This window comes from Apteryx rowi, unplaced genomic scaffold (assembly GCF_003343035.1).
Source record: "Apteryx rowi isolate R43461 unplaced genomic scaffold, aptRow1 scaffold_741, whole genome shotgun sequence".
Lineage (NCBI taxonomy): Eukaryota > Metazoa > Chordata > Aves > Apterygiformes > Apterygidae > Apteryx > Apteryx rowi.
Window position 1 is genome coordinate 155,928 of NW_020451029.1, and position 20,035 is coordinate 175,962.

Consider the following 20,035-nt stretch of genomic DNA (forward strand, 5'->3'; position numbering starts at 1 on the left):
ATAAATGGCATTCAAACTAACCATTTTTAACTGTTTTCCAGGGGATGTGTTATTACATAATTCATAGTAAGAATGGTATCTTACGATCTGAGCCCAATATTATTGCCCTTTCTGAATTTCATTCTCATATTAGGCTCCTGGGGAGTGATAACTTTCTATTTTAACCAGTTTTTAGAGTGCTTCCAGATCTCAGCTGGGGACTGGTTATTGAGTACATCATAGGAGATGGGAGGGGAGTTAGGCTTATCTAGAGATAACCTCATATCTCTGGCATTCTCTCTATCACTTTAAAGTGAGTCTTAAACATAATGATACTGAGATAGATGCTGAATCAATTATTTGAATGAAGAGGACCATACTAAGGCCAGTGAAAGGTTTGGCCTTGCATGACTGAGCCCTRGTCAATGAGGAGAAGGACAGAGAAATTGGGTCAAGCATGAGAGAGAAAAAGGAGTTTAGATTAAAATCCATGATAGCTAGATCAGCGGTGAAGGCGAAGATGCAGAGGGAGGGATAAAGAAAGTGACTGCTGGCTGGAAGGAGGAGTGAGGATTATGTACAGTCTTAATGGTACAAGCACTAAATGAAGTTCTATCTGAGGCCTCAGTGCAAAACCATTTCAGTTTTTAACATCTGCAAGAAGAGCTGAAGTGTAAGCTCTACTTCACTTTCCATACTCTTCTTCACTACTGCAGTGGTTAATAATAACGGTTGTTTGACTGTGGCTGCAAGGAAGAAGCACCACAGATGCTGAATTGAGCTACATCCAATTTTCTGGTATATAAAACCTCACAGCAGGTTTGAAGTGAAGATAATGTGAAGATAGCTTTGTACTTCCTAATGCTACTTCTCACAGTCTCTCATGTATAACAGTAATGAAGTTTGGTCTGACTTTCTGTCAGGGGACRGAAAGAGAGGACTGCTTTGTGAGGGAGGCCAGGTACCATTGAGGCAGGCATGAGGGGCAGTGGCCTCAGGGATGAGGGGGCGTAATCCCACAGTACTCAGGCAAGGCAAGCAAAGCAAGTCTGGTGACAGTAACCAGGGTCAGCCAACAGTCCAGTGATTGCCAGACAAGTATGAAGTGACAACACAGCTTCAAAGTCAAGCCAGGAAGCCAAGTCGGTGGGTCAGGGTTAGATCAGCAAAGTACATGGCCAGGCACAGGCAAGCAAACCTCAAGCAAAAGCCAAGGGCAAGGGTCTGAGTTTAAGTGCAGCTCCTGATCCAAGGTGGAGAGACACCCCCTACACACACACAACAAAACAGCTCTTTCTCACGCCACTTTTTTCACAGCAATCTGATCCAGGATTATGCAGCTGCACTGTGTCAGAGCTGGCCTTGAGCACAGACAGCCAAACTCTCTGGGAGATGGTGGGGAGATGCCATTTGTGCACTCAACACTGACACATCTGTGCTGGACTGAATGAAGTGCAAGGGCCCAAAAGTACTTCTGCTTTGGCCCCCTGCTCAGAAAAAACTTTCCTAGCTGATTGCAAAATTGTATAGGATACCTTGACTTGGAGTTATTCTGCTAGAAGATAACCCTTAACCTGGGCAATTCATCCAAGTAGCTCTACTGTCTTTATGGCTAGAATGCTATGGCAAGATTATCCCAGGTTTCCTGGGTAGATCTGGGTCCACAAGTGACCTTGGAGTGGACATTTGATATCATTCAACCAAGCTGGAAAGTGAAGGGTCTCTAGTTAATTCGGGTCTGCAATCTACAAATGAATTATTTCTGTACACACCTAAAAACAGAACTGAAAGTGAAAAGAATCAGGTACCCCACACCATTACAAGGTACCTGTAGTTGAGCTTCTCTCTGGTCCTAGTCTTTCTCATATAATCTATGTTTCCTTTTATCTTTGTGTAAAATATTGCAGTAGCCTACAGACCGGGAAAGGAGAGAAGAAAAGGAAATTATTAGGGGAGAGGCATAAGAAGTTCAGTCAACCATGGGAGAGGAGAGTGACAGGGAAATGAGGTGAATATATATGTGGAAAAACATACAGTAAACTATGAGAAAAAAGAGGAACGAATAAAATGTGAGCATGATGGAAAAACTCTAAAAGATGCATATCAAATATGTTCTAATGTTAGAATGTAGTATTACATAAACATATATGTGCGCTGAGGTAATATATATTATTAATTTATATCAATAATATATTTATTATTTTATATATATGTTTATTTGCCTAAATATTTTAGATATTTTTAAAAATGGATTTCATTAGTTATGAAGTATGACTGAATACAGACTTTGTATAAAAGAATGTGTTAGCAACATAAATCCTCAAAAATAGGTAAATATGAAATACGTAGATTGCCTGATCAACATTATACCAGCATATGGAGCACAGAACAGCCCTGCCTTTAAGGAGCTAAAAAGATAAATGCTTAGTTCTGTGGGAGTTAGAGTCACATCTAAGTCTGTGGGCTCTGTTATGGTAGCTGACTGATCAGAACTAAACAATTTCACAATTGTCCCTAAAATCTGGAGAAATCGCATTCTTGTAGGAACTACATGGTTTGTTACCATAGCTGAGGATTTGTACCTCTAACCCCTCTCTCAGGCCTTGCATGAAAGTACCTTCCAAACATGGCCAGATTTCGATGAAATCCTTAGGTCATGTAATTTCCCTTTCCTTGCACCCTTTTATATTGGACTGCTAGATTATCAGTCAACTCACAAGCTGCGTCAGGTGGCTCCAGTCTTCATAGAGATCATCTTGGAAATACTGGTCAGTAAGAAAAGGCAGTGACACAGGTTACTTCTTCAAACAACAGACTTTTTATTTAGTCACAAGAGTCCAGTATTCAGAGGAGGAAAAAAAGAGTGCTTGTTGCCTCACCTAAAGCTTAACCAGTTTTCCTAAATATTTTGGTAGATCCAACTTACCCCAGCTCTCTCTGGTGGCCTTCTCTGCAGGCCCTGCCTCTTGCCTTGTCTTCCTCAAAACTGTTCTGAAGCACCAAGGCTTTATTTAAGCTTTTTCACCTCTAGGGGCTCTTACCAGCTAAGTATATTGTGTCCTGCCTGTACAGAGATGGAATTTAAAAAGCCACTGGTTTGGGAACTATTCACTCATTTCGGAATCTGGCCTTTTGCACTTTATCTCTATTGTATGGTATTGTATCTCTGACTACTGCTTGGAAAATCACARACTGAGAAGACAGTACTGTATGAACAGCAGTGGACCTGGTAAGCCTGGGGGAAGCCCTAAGGCCAGAATTTTCAGGAGCCTGAAGGACTTGCTGAAGCTCCCCTGTACACCTCCCGCTTTTAAAAAGAGGCAGAAAGGATCCTGTAACCCCTGGGAGCTTTTGCACAAGCAGGGTTAGGAAATGATTAAAGGCAAAAATGTTTATTCAGGATTGGCAAGGTAGACATAGTCTCTTTTGTTTGAAGAAATGCCATCAATCTGAGCATCACTAGCATTACTTGATAGGTGTAGCTCTTTTAACTCTCTCAAATCAACTTTTGGCCTTTTTAAATCCAAGTAGCATAGCACTCTTGAAGCAAAGACTGACAGACTACAAATCGTGACTACAMAGGGGCTATGGAGGGGGGAGCACTTCCCTGTGGGACTCCTTGGAGTTTGGGTTGGGAGCAATCTGGTCTCAAGCTGTTGGGATGCAGAAAATGACAGTGGGGCCATAGACAGTAGGATTAGAGGCCTTCTCCACTGAGCAGAACATGCAGAATTCAATCATGAAAATAACTTTTACTATGAAAATAAAGATAAAACAGAGATTCCCAGAACAGATGCAGTTCCTGAGGGAACAAGACTATCAATTATTTCATTCCACTTTTCAAGGTCACAAAGAATATAATCTATCTAGTGGAGGAAACATACACTCCAGCATGAATTTGTATACACATGCATAAGCATATGCTGAACTGATTAAACAGAGTTCAGCTAATTTATTCTAGTTTTGCTTTGTTATATCTGTAAATTGAAAAAATATGGCATCTGACAATAAATCAACAAGGCAACTGAAAGTGAGCAGACATCAAAGAGATTTTCTGCTCAAAGGCTTTTTTTTGAAGGCTGATAAAATATTTCCCTCTTACAAAGGGTAGTTGTTCCTTCAGTGAAGGATCAGATCCCTCAATCCTGAATCCAGCTCCAGTTATCATGAGCAGGGGATCACAGTAACTTCTTTTTTGTAGGCTACTATGGGCCTAAGGATTAACAGCAGTAGGTCCAGTCCTGGTGGGAGAGTCACTTAAGACAGAAGTTTTGAAACTCATGGCCTGTTCAGCTCTCATTCACTCTAAATGTTTAATTACCACAATTCAATGAGCTTGTTGCTTTTTTGAAATGAGGCAAGTAAAGGTGAAGTAGTGAGATTTACATGTTTTCATTTCATTTAATATATAGTTTGTACAGGTGAAGAAAAGAAGGCTTCTATTAAACTATTTCATTTATACCCTGTTTCCAGCCTTGTTATCTAAAATCACTAGTACAAATCCTGTAGAGGAAAACACCTTTTTTCCCCTCTGTCATCAGTATCACAAATGTCAGAAGAAATTGTTAAACCTTCAGAGTAGACCATTTATTGGGCACAGTGGGTTGTTGTAACTGAGACACTTTGAGAAAAAAGAGAAAGGGATGGATACTTGTGCCAGAACCATTAGAGAGAGAGGGAGAGCTGAGGAAAATCTTAATGAGCTTCAGGACATGACACTTAGACACAGTAAGACTGATGCATCTACCTTCAAGAGAGAAGATAAAAAACAGTAAATTCAGAAAGATATATCTTACAAGACTGCAAAACCCAGAGAAACTACAATCCTATATAGCCATGCTGAAAACTCAGCAGTCTCCCTAGCTCGGTAAAATCCTGACGGTTTTGTTTCTGCCAAGAGCCAGTATCGACACACTACAACTGGATTTCCTAGTAGTTCACAATTCAATGGGCTATTCCTGCTATGAAGCACAACATATCCAAGCAGCACATTGTTGTTAAAGCTAAAAAAATTTCATTGTATGGGATTAGTTTATGGTCTTTATCCTGGCTGGAGTTTTGGATGTAATATATTCTGAAAACATGATGAGGCATAAAGCATACTAATGTTACCAAGATAAAGAAGAAACTCTTTGCTTGAGCCCTGAATTCAACATGGGAGTAGATGTCAGGCCAATATTTCACAGCCAGTCTATAGATCACAGATAACTGGATTGTGGTGAGTACAGTGCAAATCACCACCAAAATTCCAACTAAGCAATAGTTTACTATCACTATGGGTGTCTCCTGTAGCTCCTGGTGGAACTGAAAGCATTCAGAGGAATCATATGCTTTAGAGGTGCCGTAGTAAGAGAGAAAAACAGGTGAGATCACCAGTGCTCCCAGCAGCCAGACAGCAGTCACCCAAGTTGTAGTGTAGCACTTCTTAAACTCTAGTCGGAAGAGGCGTATTATGATGATAGCAATGTAAAAAGCGAAGGTGGTGTACATGTGGAGATAGATCATGGCGCTTACTAGCTTGCAGGCAAACTTCCCGAATTTCCACTCACGTAAAATGTAATAGCTGAGGCGGAAGGGAATGCTAAATAGCAGGAGGGTGTGCAGCACCAGGAGGCTGATGATGATAATTGTCATCACAGATTGCGATCTCCTTTGAAACAAGTGATGCGACATCACGATGACCCCAAGAGTGCCTCCAGCCAGGTCAATGCTGTACAGTGCTATCAGGACGGAGCGGAGTCTCTCAGAGGCTTCCAGCGCTGTTTCATTCAAGGGATGAGTCTGTTGTGTTAAGCTGGTGTTAGGCATCTTCCTAATCTCCTCTTTTGAAGGTTACTGAAAATGAAGAATGGGAATTTTTAAAATAGACATGATGTCTTTGCTTCCTTTATTGTTAATTATGGAATATCCCAGACYGATGAAGTGACATTTACTGAATTGCATTTGAAACAGCGTTATCCTATGTGGTATATAGTCTTATAAAAGTTGGCATACTATATATGACAGCAATAAACTGCATTTTGGTATTAAAACCGTATCGTATAAAATTATGAATGATTTTTTCATATACTAAACTGCATTCCAGAGTTCTTTTCTAATTATTTACCTCTAGATTTGGCCTTTGGAATAGTCAAGACACGATCTGTTCATAAATTATACAAATTTGCACCCATGTTACAAAGCTAAAATTGAAAGTGGGAAAAATGCTGGAATGTAAAGAGGTTTCATGTATAAGCTGTGAATAACTTATGAAGAGACCTGAGCCACCTTTTTAGCATCGTGCTGGATGACTGCAGGACAGCCGTGAGGCAGCAACAGATTTCAGTTTCAAGATTCATAGAACATAGCAATGTACAGCTGCATTCATATTTAGAGAAAAGGCAAACAGTGGATTGCTCAGTTGTTTGGGCTTGCACACAGGTTTCTGTTTGCACACAAGGATATGGTGACAGCATGCAGAGTATATGCATACTTTGCTAATGAAATCTGTCCTCACCTTACAAATAGTTTCAACAGAACAAAATAACAGCTGAGAAATGGTCTCTTAGAAAGGGAGTCTTCTGTCTCTGATTCTTCTGAAGTTTGAAATCAATAATCTAGTTTTAATTGGCAATTCTTAACTCTGTTGTACGCATCTATAAAATATTTACAAAGCACACTTCCAGTATCAGTATCAGTATCAAAGGACCTTTAAGTGTGTTTATCCTGTTTATTGACTCTATGTGCAAAACATTTTCAGAGAAACTTCTTGTTTATGAAGCATCAGTCAAAGCATCTTTAGAAAACCATTGGAGTGCTGCATCCAAGACTGATCTAAACCTTTATATTCGCTCCATTTTAAAACATATGTTTCGTATGCATAGAAAAATTTAAGTGGTTAAATTTATATACCTGCCTAATACTCCTGGGGAAGGCAAGAAAAATTTGCCTCCCTAGCAACTTGGCTGTAAGACAAGTTTTACAAGCTTTAATAAGATGTCCTTCTGGTCTTAAAACAAATTCCCTTTCCACTGTATGTTACTAGATTTCAAAGTGACTTTAAGTACATACAATTTTTTCTGTTGTTACAAACAGCATAATTACAGCACTAGGTAGCAACAATTTTAGCAGGTTTTGGAAATTCCCTGATGATATTACTCAGAAAAAGATTATGTTTTTTCACTATTTATGGAAATAGTATATTTAAAATAAATTTTACCTTATAATCTCTTATTTTTGTGTTTTTTTCCCCCTCTTCTTTGCCATTTCATGCATCCGTAGTATGACATATACTGTCAGTGTGAGAAAGAGATATTGGTGTTATTGTTTGCCTGAGAACAGTTGAGGGTTTTCTCAGACCATTTACAGGAAGACACAAGCCTTTTTTGCTTCACACAGAGATAGTGATCACATACGTTCAAATCAAACACTACTTTGCTGTTCATGCAGAAAGAACTGCTGGAGGGCTGCTGAGCTGTCAGAGATCAACACTGTCCATGGACATGTAGGATAAACCTTCCTGGCAGGCCTACAGCTGCCCACAGCTTGGTCAGTCTTAAAGTTCAGACTGGCAGTGATTTCCTAAGCTATACCACTGTTACAAGTTACTGGATTTTGCCRCTAAGCAAGTAAGTGAAGAAATACACAACTGAGCAGGGGAATTTTCATCCTACGTGCACTTTTAGTGCATGTTTAGTAGAGTTAACAAGAGACTTCGCTCTAACACTAAAAGAGATTTAGAGTGCCTACTGTTAAACAAAACAGACAGAGACCAGTGATGCTTGAAGAATATGTGTGAACCACAGGCATGAGGGCAGACCCCGACCCATAGTGTTGCTATAACATAGCTGTCTGAAAGTAATGGTGATTCAATAGTCAGGGCTCTTCTAGGGACAGTAAAAATAGCAGTCTCTTGATTAGACAGGAAACAGAAAGAAAGCTAGCCCAGTTTATCTTTCAGTTTGAGTTCTAGATCACAGTCAGAGATGTCAGTGCTCGAAGAACAAATAAGAATGAACAATGTGCGAGGTTTTGTGAGCGGTTACAAAATAACAGTTTCCTGGTGGGGTCAAACTAGTATTGCTCTTGGAGGTTCCCTTTGAGAGGCTTCTCTCCTACTATTAAGTACAGTCATTAGGAAGAACAAGATATGAAAGCAGACCTATTAGGAGTAAATAAATATGAAGACTTGAAAAACTAAGGGTGCTAAAAGTCAAAGTAACAGAAAGGTTTTTCAGTATGAGCAAGAACATGGAGAGAGCAATCTGCAAGATATCCTCAGGATAAGCTCTGAAAGTTTTGAGGAAGCGGTTATAAGTTCATCTAGACCAAGATTCATAACAGGAGAGAAGCCCATCTTGGTGACTGTATACACTCTTGGGCTGGGGTTAAGAAAAACATGTAATTGCCAAAGCTCCGGCAGACAGAGCATTGAAGGAAAGCAGCTATGTGAATAATGGCACTCACCAAGTGTGGATCCAGCATCACTTTAATCCCACTTAAGGACAGGCTGCTGCATGACATGTTAGCAGTGGTGTTTGGATGACAAAATGATCAGCTGGATCTGCAGAAACATATAGGAGGGTAGGGTGGGAACCACCTGAGTGTCAGATGCCCATGCTTTCAATGGGTTAAAGTGACCATGAAATTATATCCACAGCCTTTGAATAAAGCAGGGGAATGTCTTATGCTCAGTCCACAAGGCCTGAAGTGATCCACAAAGTCTGGACCACCAAATAATAATGTAGAAGACACATGAAGAGATTAGGTTCCTCAAATAGCTGCTATGTGACAACCAGCACTCCAGAGCCAAAGCCACATATGAGATCAAGAGCCTAGCACGCTCTCTCTTACCTGTTCAGCTGAGCTCTTTGGATGTACAGTGATTCCAAAAAGCTTGCAAAGGTGTTGCGTAGAAAGTTCTCTTGTGACCTTGGGAGAGCACCTTTGACTGATGTCAGAACTCCTGGGTGCCAGAAACTGAACTTCTAAATTGATGTTTCTGACCTCTCTGTCACTTTGTCCTTGACATGTTCCTTGAAGGTTGCACATTGAAACTGTTCAGCATCTGTTAAACTTTCATCTTCACATACTTCTGTTTGAAAAAATCGTTCAACTCTGTAACCTAGGTCTTAAATTCTAGGTCAGCCTCCTATGTGAGTAAAAGAGGAAACTGAGTCATTTCAGGCTGTTCAAATGAACTTTCAGATCTTGCCTCTGTTTCTGATTTCCTCAGTGCAATAGATTACCTGGACCAGTGGTGAGAATAAAGGTTGAAGGGGAAATGCATATCACATCAGAGATCCAGTTTAAGAGGAGCACCACAAATAGATTTTAGGGGAAGAAACTACTGGACATATGTGATTCAACATTGGTGAAAACAGAGAAGACAGAGAAGGGGAAAGAAGGGTTAAATTCTCTCTATTTTTTCTGTTAATCAGAGAAAATGATACAGAAGAGGAAGCAAGAGTTGAGAGAAGAGGAACAAGACTTGCTGGATGTTTCGAGATTGGATGAGTCTTTATGGAAGTGTTACTGAGTGTGCTCATGCGTAGGTGTAGAGAAGTTCCTTTAAGCAGTGGCTAGATCCACAGCAGAATTCTTTAAAGTTCTTAATTTTATTTCATCTCCGCAGATTTCCCCTGTTTTCTGTGTCACTACATAAGAAAATGATATGTTTACCAATAAGTATAACAGCAACATTGGATTCACATACARTCTCAAGAACTTCTTTCTGTCTAGGAGCTGTGACACAACTACACTTCTGTTACTGCATAGGTTTTCAGTTTTAGCTCTTTCCAACCTAGGGTCCTAACTACTCAGAATTACAATAGTTTATTAGCATTAAATATTGCTAGTCAGTTAGCCCTGGAAACTAAGCTACATATAAACACAAGTTGTAAACAACAGCAAGATAGGGAGTACTTGCATTAAGTTTCACCTTACTGCCTTTTCTGTGATTGCCTGTGGTTCTTGCAGTCCCACTCTGATACACATGAGGCACAGGTACTGGAAAACAAGCTAGTCATACTTCATGGTTGGTGACCCTGCCAGATAATCCCTTTAACTTGCAAAACCAACCCATCCATGAGCGTGAAGAAAAAAACAATTTCAGTCAGTAAATGGGCAACAAGGCTAGCAGGAGATTTGAGATGCTCAGGCTAATCTTTAATCTATTCAGTTGCGAATTTGCTGAGAGGTTTCTTATTCTTTGTTTGTCATGGTGGAAGAGGCTGTCTGGCTTCTCTGTTTATTATAAATAATAATGTATAGTTGCCTCAGTTGTACCTATTTAATATGCTTCGAAAGTAGATGTTATGTCTTAGATAACTAGAAATGGTATATCAGGGATTTCTATAGAGAAATTTGGCAGGGTATATCACAAGCAGGCTATGACTTGCCTTTTGAAGGAAAATGGTGAGAATTTTGAGATAGTGAGAATTCTGAGATATAAAAAAATTAAAAATCAGTACATGACAGGAGACCTAGAACATCTCCAGTATACAGTGGTAATATTTCATGCTGTTTTCAGTAGGTGAAACTGGATTGATTGTGAAACTAGAAAATTTTTGAGTTCCTACTGGTAAGTAGAAATTTGAATACTAAGTTTATGATGCAGGCTACCAGTCTTCTCCTATTTAATTTCCTGTAGGATTTCAAAATAAGTTTAGCCCAGAGAAGCAAGGCTGAGTTTGAAATTTGAATCTTCAGTTACTGGATTCCACCACAGAAGATGCTTTTTTTTAGTCCCTGAAAAAAAAGACAGGACCAGGAGGTTTGAAAAACCTAAAGTGAGGCAAATCCACAAGCAGAAGGACCTCTAAAGTTGAGGCTATTTGTGCAGTGGAGTCTTTCACCCTCAGAGTGCCTAAGTCCACTAGGCAGCATGGCCACAATTTGAAGAGGAAAATACAACAGAAAAAAAAGAAGTTCTGCAATGTTTGGGGGTAGAAGTGATTTAGGAAACAAAGCATTGTGCGGATAAGAATAATCTGGAAGGTYTTAAAAGAAGATCCTCATTATTTAAAGTATTCCTCCTCTTCTCTTCAGAGATGCCAGTAGCAAACAGAAATGAACCTATGTGCTAGCCATTCCATCTTCCACGGTTAGTCCAGTAGCTCCGGCAGACACATACATTTCTTAAGGCAGACGTGTCATTTTATATTCTAATCACAGTTATCATTGGCATCATTCGATCTGGACACCCAGTGATTTAAGAAAAGATTGTCAAAGTTGCCAAGCAAATAGTATCTCTGTTGGGGCCTCTGTGATTACACTCTCCTAGGCCTCAGGTTTCTTTTGACTTTGAAGCATCCAGCTCTTCCTCTTTTCAGGAGGAGATTGCAAACTCATTTGGTGGTTTAATCACCAACAGTGATTACGTCTGCTGTTTTGACTTATGTCCTGGCAGTTCTGTTCCTTCTAGCGCCATGATAAGGGCAAGCAATGATCAAACCACTTCCTTACAAAAAGGTATTTCTTTACAGGACACAAAAAAGGCATTTAAGAGGAAACACCTTTGAATCATAAAGCAGACTGTATGCATATTTAAGTCTTACCYAGGTTTCCTATTTGCTGTATATGTGAGCAACCATTATGTGAGAGCATCTCCTAAAGCAACTCTGAAAGGCTTTTTTCTCACTATATGATGTTAGATATTAAATATGTTATACCTATTGCCTAAATAATTTGGCCACATTCAACTTTTGCAAGGTGAAAGAACAATGTCACTTCTGTTGCATTTTTTACAAATCAGGGAAGCTCTGAGATTTCATTATGCATGCTGTTTGCAGGAACAAAATAAAATGTATGCCATGCCGTATGTCTGTTTATACCCCATACTCTCAACACATGGTAAAGAGAATATGTGCAACCAATCAAACTGCTTTTGTACTAAAATTAGCAGGAACCTAAGTACCACCAAACTGTCTACATTAATGCGTTCAATTGCTTTCACTGTTTCTCTGTTTTGTCAGTTCAAGGATTTGAGCAATTACTGTAATTGTAAGAACATTCCTACCCTAAAGCATAGATGGGCCGTGCAGCTAATTATCATACTTTAAGCTAACTCTGTGAAAGTGAAATATATGATAGATTCCAAATGAACCATTTAGCAGAGTCCTGTTGGATTTATCTTTCCATTGTAACAAAAATAGATGGTATAAAGAGAGAATGGGATGGAAGGGAATGTTTAAAATGAAGTTATTAACTAAATTGCTTTTCTTTCAACCACCGGCAGTTCTTGGAAGTGAAGGATGAGGGAAGTCTTTGTTAATGCAAAAGACACAAGGAGGAAATTATTTCTGTACGTGAAACATGAGGTTACTTTATAAAATCTTGTACTCAACTACCAATCATTTTTTGAAATACTAAAACTCAAATTAGTACAAAACGCCACAAGCTTGAAGCTTGAATATCTTAATGCAGCTGTTGCCAACTGAAGAGAGAAATGGAGAAAGGGAGTCTAGAGCAATAATCAGATCCCTCCATTCCAAATATTGTCCTGCTGTAGGTGCCAGTGGTGGCTGCTTCAGAGAGATACGAGGAGGCTGYCTCTAAAAGTAGAAGAGAGTCTTTTAGGATTACACATTTCCCTGCCTTTGGGGGTGGAGGGAGCTCTGCTGTGGGGGCTTTTTTGCCACTTTCCACTGAAGCACACTGGGGTTACCAGGAGGCCAGTGTTTCTGAGCTTCAGCATGCCTCTCCTGTCTCTGCCTGTGGCTTGAAAGTCTCTGAGCAAATACGGTGGAGCAGGGATTAAGACTCTGCTGCTCTTCATCCGAAAATTTGGTAAGGGAGCAACCCCAGATCCAGGAAGAGTCTCAAGTCAAGTGCAACCCAGTACAAATACAACACTTGCTAGTGATGCACTCCTTTTGCAAAGAACAGAGGGAATGACTGAGGCTCATGGATGAAGAGAATAGACTGTCAGAAGCACCATAATTCTTGAACCCAATCAGAGAAACCACAAGATGTTTAGAGACTGAGAGGAATGCTCAGCCCCAAGGMGAAGGCCCAGGAATGAAGGTAGAAAAGTTCTTAGTATTAAATAAAAGAACCAAAAAACACTGGTCAATTTAAAAAAAGAAAAAATAAATAAAAATAAACTTTACTAGCACAACTAAGAAAAATAAGATTGATGTTGCTCAGTCAAGCAATTGAAAGGAATTGAGAACCTTCTCTCTTTTATGCCATATACAGCAGAGGCAGGATTTGAGAGCACCCACATTAAATAGCTGCAACTCTGAAAAGGCTTCTGTGTTAGCAGTCATATGGAGGTTCAGCCACAGGGTAAATATGCATTCTGGCAAGAATCAAAAGGAGAAGCTGCTGTTCCTTTAAGCAGTTCTTTAATCGTAGCTGGTGGGTTACCAACATCCTTGCAAACCTGCCTGACTAATCTACTATTGCATAGTGATAGACTTGTCAGTTGGCTGTTTATATGGACCTCCAGGACCTCAGAGAGCACAAACTTTTCTGCAGGGAAATGCAGTCATCTGGACCATGAAATATTTGACATGGCCCAAAGTCCTTGCTCCACTCCCATTTTAAATACCTGTGAGGAAAAAGAAGGGATTTTACTTAACAGGGGATCATAGGACTGGCTCAAGTCAAGTCACGTTTTGTAAACCACAATGCTTTTAGATATGTTTCCTGTATACCTTTAATATAAATAAAAGCCAAAAAACACCATAAGCATTTCTCTGCCCTATCACTACAAATTCCTTCTCAAACAGAGATCCCTTCCCTGTTCTTATGAGTGCCTTTTAAATGATACTGGTTGCAGCATCCCCTATAGCTGCCTTCCAAGGATGAAGGGACAGTTGGCCGTTTTCCCCAGGGTTGTCACTGACCCAAGCCACAGGGTTGTTTCTCAAAGTGTTTTGGTTACAGGATGGCTGCAGCTGCACACACTTGCATAAGGAAACAAGGCAGAACAATTTTCCATAATCTGAGTAACATTCAGTTACATATACCAACTCCATGTGACATCCTTTCAGCAGCTATTCAGTCATAATAAGAAATAAGTGCATGAGGAAGGTTTTCTCTGCAAGAAGTCATACTTTTCCTCTAAACAAATCCTGACCTTTTTGGAGATTTATTGTACTTAAATCTGGCAGAGAAAGAGCTGCCTTAAATATGACAAATAATTTGATCTAAAGTGCAGATGTAAATCAGGGAGGGAGTTTACTTAGAGATTTCAAAACATACATAGATTTATGTGTTTCAGTTGTATATTTTCAATGTACAGAATAACTGAAATAATTGTAGTGGAAATAATAAGAATCTTTAAAAATATTATATTTATCTGTAAAGATGAGAGCCTAATTCATCTAAAAATTCAAAGTTATGTTCCTTTGCATCAGAAGCTGCAACCTCTCAAAAATAAATCCAGGGACTAGGTCCTTCAGTCCAAATGAGGACACAGAAAGAGGCAATTAATTCTCTCACTTCTTTCCTCTTTTACCATGCACAATTTTAAGCATGATTTTCAAACCTTTGTTTGTCACCTACACGAAGCTAAAAATTAGTTGATTTTGAAGTTGCTTGTTAAATCCTACCCATACTTCGAAAATCCTCCTGATTTAAATTTATCTAAATAACATAGATTTTTCCTGTTTGAACCTTGGGGATTTTTTGCTTTGCATGCTTAACAGTTTGAATAAAACTAAGGTCAGATCAAAACTCAATTTTATTTCCTAAAATAAGGCACTGCAATACAAAATATTTGTCCAATCAGAAGTAAAAAGTTACAATTTGGGGCAATAGAATGCTATTCTTACTCCCTTTTTAAAAATATGGCTTAACTTTGAAAAGAAAAATGCAATTTTGAAGCAAACAGTTGAAATATTGTGAAAATGTAACATATGGATCTTTCAAAAATGAAAACTTTTCAGAAAGCTTTCCTGGAGTATGGGTTACTCCAGGAAAGAAAAACCTTTCTAGGGTGCAAAACTCATTTGAAGAGACTGTATAGGTCTGTGTTTGCCTCCCGTGTGGGCTATGCTCTGGTGTTGTCACTGAGGTGCCAGGTGAAGGAGCTGTGGGAGGATGTGAGCAGACAGCAGAGCTTCAGAAAAGGTGAACCCTCCCTGAAGATGGACAGGGTCTTTGCAGAGGTTCAGCGGGGTCAGGAGCCCAAACACCACACCAGCCAGAAGAAGATGGTCAGAGGCTCTGCTCGAAGAGGAGGGACTGCCCTGACAGCCGAGGTCAGAAGCCTGTGACTTCCAGGAACAAGGAGGCTCTTTTTTTTCCATCTGCAGGTGTGTGAGTGCAAAGCAGATGTAGGGTCTTCGCAACAGGAGAGGAGGAGTACTGATGGGGGAGGCACTCATGCTGGGCATAGCTCGTTCATGGACGAGACCTGCTGCCAGAAAGAGGAAGCAATGGGTAACAGTGGCTGGGGACTTCTGCAGGGCACAGGGGCACCTATCTGCCAGGCAGACCTGACATTCTGGGAGGTTTGCTGACTGCCCAGGGCCCAGATCAAAGATATTGAGAGGAAAGAGCTGAGGCTTGTCTGGCTTTCAGACTACTACCCTTTGCTGCCTGACCACACGGGCACCGATGATACCGCCAAGACAGACATTGATTGAAGACAACTACACAGCTCTGAAAGCTAGGGTGAAGGGAATGGGGGCCTGGGTGATGTTCTCAGTCCTTCTGGTCAAGCGAAAAGGCCCAGGCAGATGGAGATACGTTCTGTGGGTCAGCACATGCATGTGACTGGTGTCACCCACAGAGCTTCATCCCTCTTCGAGAAGGGAAGGCTGATGGGCAGAGACGGGACCACCTGACAAAGGGAGGCAAGAGCATCTTTGCCAACAGGCTTGCTAGCCTTGCCAGAAGGGCTCTGAACTAGTTTGGCTGGACTACTGGGCTCAAAGGTCAGTGATGCAAAGACTAAGTGGCAGTCAGTTATGAGTAGTGTCCCTCAGTGCTGGAAGTGACACTGTTCAACAGCTTCAACAGCAACCTGCATAACAGGGCAGAATGCACCCTCAGCAACTTTGYGGATAATACCAGCCTGGGGGGAGCAGTAATACACTGGAGCACAGAGTTGCCATTCAGAAGGACCGCAGCAAACTGGAGGAATGGGTCAACAGGAATCTTATAAAGTTTGACAAATGCAGATACAAAGTCCTGCGCCTGGGACAAAACAATCCTGTGCATCAGGATGGGATGGGGACTGACTGCCTGGGTAGCAGCTCGGCAGAAAAGGACCGTGGGGCAAAGCTGAACATGGGTTTTCAGTGTGCCCTTGCAATGATGGGCAACAGTGACATAGTGACCTGTGCTAGAAAGACCATAGCCAGCAGATTGCAGGAACTGGGTTCATTTAGTTAGAAAAAGAGAAGGCTAAGGGGTGAGACGAGGTGAACTAACTGCTGTCTTGCTCTAAATAACAGGGGTTATAAATAAGATGGAGTAAGACTCCCTCAGAGACACACAGTGAAAGGACAAGAGGCAACAGTCACAAGCTGCAGCAAGAGAAGTTCTGACTGATGTACAAAAAAAAAGAAAAGAAAAAAAATCACCATGTGAGTGGTGCAGCTCTGGGACAGGAGCCCAGAGAAGGTGTGTGGATTCTCCATCCTTGGAGATTTTCAAAACATAGCTGTAAGTGGCCCTGAGCAACCTCATCTAACTTTGAGTTTAGCCTTGCTTTGAGCAAGGGATAGGACTAGATGACCTCAAGAGATCTCTTCCAACATATTTTTATTACGATTCTGTGATTTTAACCAATCTTAATACCAGAGAGGTGAGTTGCCCTTCCCTGTCTTTATTTTGTGTTTATAGCTTTGTGGAGTTTCAAGTTACTAAAAATGATTACTAAATATAGTAACTAACTTGCAGCAATTATCAATGTGGAACACTGAGTAATGTATCTAAATTACAATTTGCTCATACACACATTCTGATCTGCTGAATAGGATTCTGTCCTTGTTATTTTATCAGCTCAGGGTTTTTCTGTAATAGCAAAAAAAAAAAAAAAACAAAACACAAACAAAAAAAAACAAACACCAAACCTCTTGTACTAGCAAGAAAACCTCTTGACATTAAAAGGCAAGAAACTGCTTTGGACCAAAATAATTATTTTTCTCATTTTTAGTTCACCAGTAACTGCAGTGGTTTCACACTCCTACACACTTTTGTAAAAGTTGTTGTTATGGTGATGTATTTCACATGCTGTATTTTTCCTCTGCTACCACCTTTTTGTGTCCCTCATATAGTTAAATGTGCCCACAAGTGACCTATTATCTTGCCCAGTTTGGGGAATTTAGCCAAGGAACAGCTGACATTTTTCTTACAGATTTGTTTTTGTCACACAGCTTGGCTTTACATATTTGTCTGTGCACTAACTGCTTAGTGCCTAATTTCACTTGTCAGGTTTTTCATCTGTTCTTGTAATTTTGCTGCTTCATGTACTTCACATTCATTGGGGTTAAAAGTTTGCTCATGTTATTTTCCAAACTTGTTTATCCACTGCACCCCCCTGTTGCATTACAAAGAACTCCATCTCTCCTAAAGCACCAAAAAAGGTTCAGCCTTTCAAACTGCTTAATTGACTGAACAATACTTCTCAGTGCAAGACGTATCAGTTTGGTTTTGCAGTCTGCTGATAGTGGTGGATAGAATGGGAGCTCTACTCTCTTGTATCATTATTTTTCTTCATGTTTTTGAGACTGAGTTTCCAGGTCAATTATTGCCGAGAGAAGGTAAAATGCATGAAACGGTACAATAGCTCCTCAGCAGCCCTGAACAGAGCAAATTCATGAATATCAGAGTAGTGCTACAGGATATTGCCACTTTATTTATTACAAGATCACATACAGAGGAGATACAGCAGAGGTGAAGAGACTCTCCATATATATGGGTTACATTAGTAATGAGAAAGAGCTACACTAATTAACTCTGTTCCCTAATGAAATTAAATTCATGCAGTAAAATACATTTATGATAAACTCAGTACAAAAACAAATGATATCAGTTCCTAGTTCCTTCATTATGGCAAGGTGACATAAGCAATATCATGATTAGATATTACCTTTTAACAGTAATCACTGATGGGGGGAAGCAGGACTTTGTGTTGGTAGGCTGAGGTTGTTCTAGTTCACACCAAAGAAAACAACAGCTTCCTTCCCTCTCCTCTTCCCCTCCTCCAGATCTACATACTGCTAAATAAGTAAACTATTATTTATCACTTTTTAACTTAATTTTGGAAAAATATCTCGATACATTAATTTGCAGATTTAAATTCCTCAAAACCAATATAAGCTTGGAATGTAAGCTTGAGTAAGAGAGGTAAAACAGTAATTTTTCCTTTGGTTTGTTTTTAAACCCTTCAGTACTGAGCGAGCAATTTTCACAGTTGAGGCAATCATGACACAGGCTGTTGTTGCATCCTTTTTGCTTTGTAGCATTTGAATCAGCTTGTTTGCCAGTCCTTTGGTCAGCCTGGGAGACAGTCACGTCGYCTCCATTCTTGCCTGCCTGAAGGTTGGCTCAGCCACACTTTGCCTTCTCATATGCCGACCTGCCTTGTTCCACTTGGCCAGCCTGGTCCACATGTGCTCCTTCATCCTGCTTACAGGAGTTTCACTGGTGAAAACAGAGGTCAACTTCCGAAGCTGGGATAGCTAGTGGTGATCCTCTGGCCATGGACTCTGGTGGCAAAAGGCTAAATATCTGTAAGGTCTGCATGGGTGGAGATTTCTGTGGTTACAGGTGAATTTCAGCTGGCAGAGACTCAGATGCAGGCTCTGTTGTAGCCTCAGTTCCAATAGCAGTGCCAGTGTGGTCATCTGGAGCTGTGTCACCCACAGAAACAGGGGATACAGCAGGGGCAGTCAGCACAGAGGCCAAGTCTTCCTTGACCTTTAGGCAGTTGATGATATCTGATGGAAGAGAGGTCAAGGTAAGCCCACACCTGGGATCTGTTCCAAATAGAGCTGTATATGGTGCACAGTTTATTCCAGAGTGGTAAGCTGAATTCTTAGTGAACTGCACAAAGCGAATTCCCATAGTCCAATCCCATGAGTTATTGTCTGCCATCCATTCCACGAGCATATCCTTAATATTGCTGTCTGGATGCTCTAGCAATTCTTGGCTTTGAGGGTGTCTTGGTTTTCCAGGCACCAAGCTGAGCTGAGGCCACAAATATTTTAGTTCTTGTATTACTTCAGTAATGATTTCAGTTCCATCATGACCTTGCGATGCAACAGGGGCACCAAAAGTGAGAAAGATGTCAAGAAGCTGTAGAGCCAGCTCAGCTGCTTTTTTTGATGTAAGCAGATGGAGAACATAAAATTTGGTGAAGCAATCCTGGTACACCATTATCCACTTCAAGCTGCCCAGAGACATGGACTGCATACTGATAAAGTCAATTTGCCCCCTTGCTAAGTGCTCCTTGTTCAGAGCTGACTGGCCAGCAACCTTTTTAACCAAGAGTTGCCTTTTTTTTTTTCTGGCACACTGCACAGAAGGATTTGAAGAGCTCAACAGCATCTCTGGTGACGTTTGCGTAGTTAGACGACAAGTGTTTTATGACATGGTCGCGGCCACCATGGCTAGTAGCCATATGTGCTTTTTTGATAATATCGTATGTGTCCTCAATGCTCACGTAATACATGGGAGATCCTCTTTTGTCTGCCTCCTCTTAATCAGCTTCTCAGTGTCTCCACACTGTAGAATTTYGTATCCAAAATGAGGGAAATAGCATACAGGTTATTAATAAAAATGCTGTGCATCTAAAGGGGCAAAGTAATGATCTGTGTGCCTACAGTTTAAAAAAAAAAGGAGTGGGTCTTCCATACTTACTTCGTAAGCAGATAGTATTCATGTCTTGACTTTGCCTTGGGATTCTGCCTTGCCTTCTTTATTTCAGCAATAGTTGCATAATACTCCTCCTGTGGGATCACGTACTTGGAGCATTTCTTATACTTTTTGTAAAGTTCTTCTCTGAATTTAGCTTCGAAATCCTGAGGCATCTTCAGGGCTGATTACTTAGGAAGTGGAGAAATCTGATCCAGCTACCTCCTTTTATGTACAACTGCTCTTGCACCACGTTTTG

General features: G+C 40.5%; 2 protein-coding genes across 3 annotated transcripts; both read right to left on the reverse strand.

Moving 5' to 3' along the window:
- Window positions 1–2,823: 2,823 nt before the first annotated feature.
- LOC112976554 (probable G-protein coupled receptor 141) lies at window positions 2,824–8,839 on the reverse strand. Of its 2 annotated transcripts, XM_026087933.1 has the most exons (4): window positions 8,812–8,839; window positions 8,425–8,521; window positions 7,178–7,250; window positions 2,824–5,814 (listed from the first exon to the last, which is right to left on the reverse strand). In XM_026087933.1, the coding sequence occupies exon 4, from the start codon at window positions 5,785–5,787 to the stop codon at window positions 4,924–4,926; it is 864 nt and encodes a 287-aa protein (XP_025943718.1). In that variant the 5' UTR covers window positions 5,788–5,814; window positions 7,178–7,250; window positions 8,425–8,521; window positions 8,812–8,839; the 3' UTR covers window positions 2,824–4,923. The 2 variants fall into 2 exon arrangements, with proteins under 2 accessions (XP_025943718.1, XP_025943719.1); XM_026087934.1 differs by lacking the exons at window positions 8,425–8,521; window positions 8,812–8,839 and having other exon boundaries at window positions 7,178–7,267.
- Window positions 8,840–17,763: 8,924 nt separating this feature from the next.
- On the reverse strand, window positions 17,764–19,977 carry LOC112976553 (KRAB-A domain-containing protein 2-like). The gene is made up of 2 exons (XM_026087932.1): window positions 19,783–19,977; window positions 17,764–19,647 (listed from the first exon to the last, which is right to left on the reverse strand). Exon 2 carries the CDS (start codon window positions 19,468–19,470, stop codon window positions 18,685–18,687), a length of 786 nt encoding a protein of 261 aa, XP_025943717.1. The 5' UTR covers window positions 19,471–19,647; window positions 19,783–19,977; the 3' UTR covers window positions 17,764–18,684.
- Window positions 19,978–20,035: the final 58 nt, after the last annotated feature.

Bases quoted from the DNA above. Each gene is read 5' to 3' on its own strand.
- LOC112976554 (XM_026087933.1), bottom strand. From the start codon at position 5,787: ATGCCTAACACCAGCTTAACACAACAGACTCATCCCTTGAATGAAACA.
- LOC112976553 (XM_026087932.1), bottom strand. From the start codon at position 19,470: ATGCTGTTGAGCTCTTCAAATCCTTCTGTGCAGTGTGCCAGAAAAAAA.